At 32.3% G+C, this 1,666-nt stretch overlaps 1 protein-coding gene across 1 annotated transcript in view; it reads left to right on the top strand.

Annotated features, from left to right (window-relative positions):
- LOC119592539 overlaps nt 1–1,666 on the top strand; it is a 6,579-nt gene that overhangs the window by 3,150 nt on the left and 1,763 nt on the right. The window contains exons 3-5 of the mRNA XM_037941403.1: nt 57–201; nt 453–624; nt 1,484–1,583. Coding sequence (XP_037797331.1) covers nt 57–201; nt 453–624; nt 1,484–1,583 — 417 coding nt within the window. The remainder of the gene's footprint in view (nt 1–56; nt 202–452; nt 625–1,483; nt 1,584–1,666) is intronic.

Here is a 1,666-nt window from a genome sequence, read left to right as displayed (position 1 = left end):
ACCAATTGACTGATTTTCTTAACCGTTAATGTAATTAGATTTTTTTTTTTAAATAGGAGACCCACTGATCCAGAAGTTCTTGAATGCTGATGTGTGCCGCAGATATGCAGACAAATACCTTATAGCTATGGTTTTTACCTACTTTCTGCGATCAAGACTTCAGTTTCATGAATACACCAAGGACAATTTCTTTGCAGGACTGTAAGTTTGCAATGCCATTAATTAGAAACATGTATTATGTGATTGAAGTTATAATTATAAATCATCCACATTAATATTTTTGTGTATATCTACAATCATTTTAATACAATGCACTCAAGATGTTGCAAAGACTTGCAAATGGTAATTTTCAAATATTCATTTTACTAATGATGAATATACAATATGACTGTTCATTTTGTTGACACACCCTTCTTAAATAAAGACACAATCGTTATGGCTCCCTATTTCAGATATCTCGCCCATGATATGGAAGAAGATGAAGAAGAGCTGAAGTATGAGGTGTTTCCATGGATACTTGGTCGCAGATGGCGCAAGACATATCCAACTCTCTTACAAAGGCGTGATGAGATTTACTGGGCTATTGACTGCCGCGCTGTTGTGTCTAAAAAATGCTGTGATCAGGTAATATGACAGTCATTTTCATTTTCTGTTGTGAGTTTTCCATGTGTTGTAATTTCTATATGGCTACTCATACAGGAGAATAGGGTTAACAACTTTCCTTTTCAGAATTCAACTTTCATTTTCATCATTTGACAAATTCTGCTTCCTTTTAGTTTCACTTTTACTGGTTTTCTCATTGACCCATGCAAAAGCAGGGAATTTGTTTGTTTAAAGACAGGACATTGTGGAAAATATTACCTGGGACATACATCTAATTATGATTGCCCATTAGACTTCAGGTTGTAAATTTATGAACTTGAACAAAATTTGAATTCAAAGTTTACTTTATTCATCAATTCAGAATGGTATGAAAATGGCCATGTCCACAAAGAATCAGTTTCACAACACATTATTATCAGAATTGATTGACTAATAAAATTTTATTGTGATCACAGAATTTGTTGGCCCTAGAAAAGTGTTGCTAAAATCTTAAACTTTTCTTTTCTGTAAAACCTCATAAAATATGCCTAAAGTAAATCCAGTGTAATTCATTAACAATAAACTTCAAGCATGGAAAAAACAAAACAAAATATAATGGTATTTGAAGCGGAAATGCAAAAATGTCTTCATAGTTTCAAAATCTACTCTTTTGTATTCCATCTCTGAATGCAATTTTTTACCTGTTTATGTATACTATATCACCCCCCAAAAAAATTGGGTGCTTTATTTTTAAGAGCATTATTAAACAATACTTCATAAAACATTTTCATTGGCATAATGCTTGAATAATGAAATAAACCATGAGTTATAAATTGTAATCATGAAATTGATATATAATTGCCACCTTGCTATTTCAAGGTTGTGTGTTTACTAAACTTAGGTTATGGATTTGGAACCAGATCACTGGGTATGGAAACGTGAACGCCCTGAATATCATGGGGGAGCTGTGAGAGACTATCTTCGGCATGAAGATGATAATGGTAATAATGAAATTGTATTATGGTTAAAAACAGTAAGTTATTTCTGTATAAAGAGCATGACATAACCTTTATAAAATGAGACC

Source organism: Penaeus monodon, chromosome 30 (genome assembly GCF_015228065.2).
Source record: "Penaeus monodon isolate SGIC_2016 chromosome 30, NSTDA_Pmon_1, whole genome shotgun sequence".
In the NCBI taxonomy this organism is placed as follows: Eukaryota; Metazoa; Arthropoda; class Malacostraca; order Decapoda; family Penaeidae; genus Penaeus; species Penaeus monodon.
This window is presented reverse-complemented; position numbering and strand designations above follow the sequence as displayed.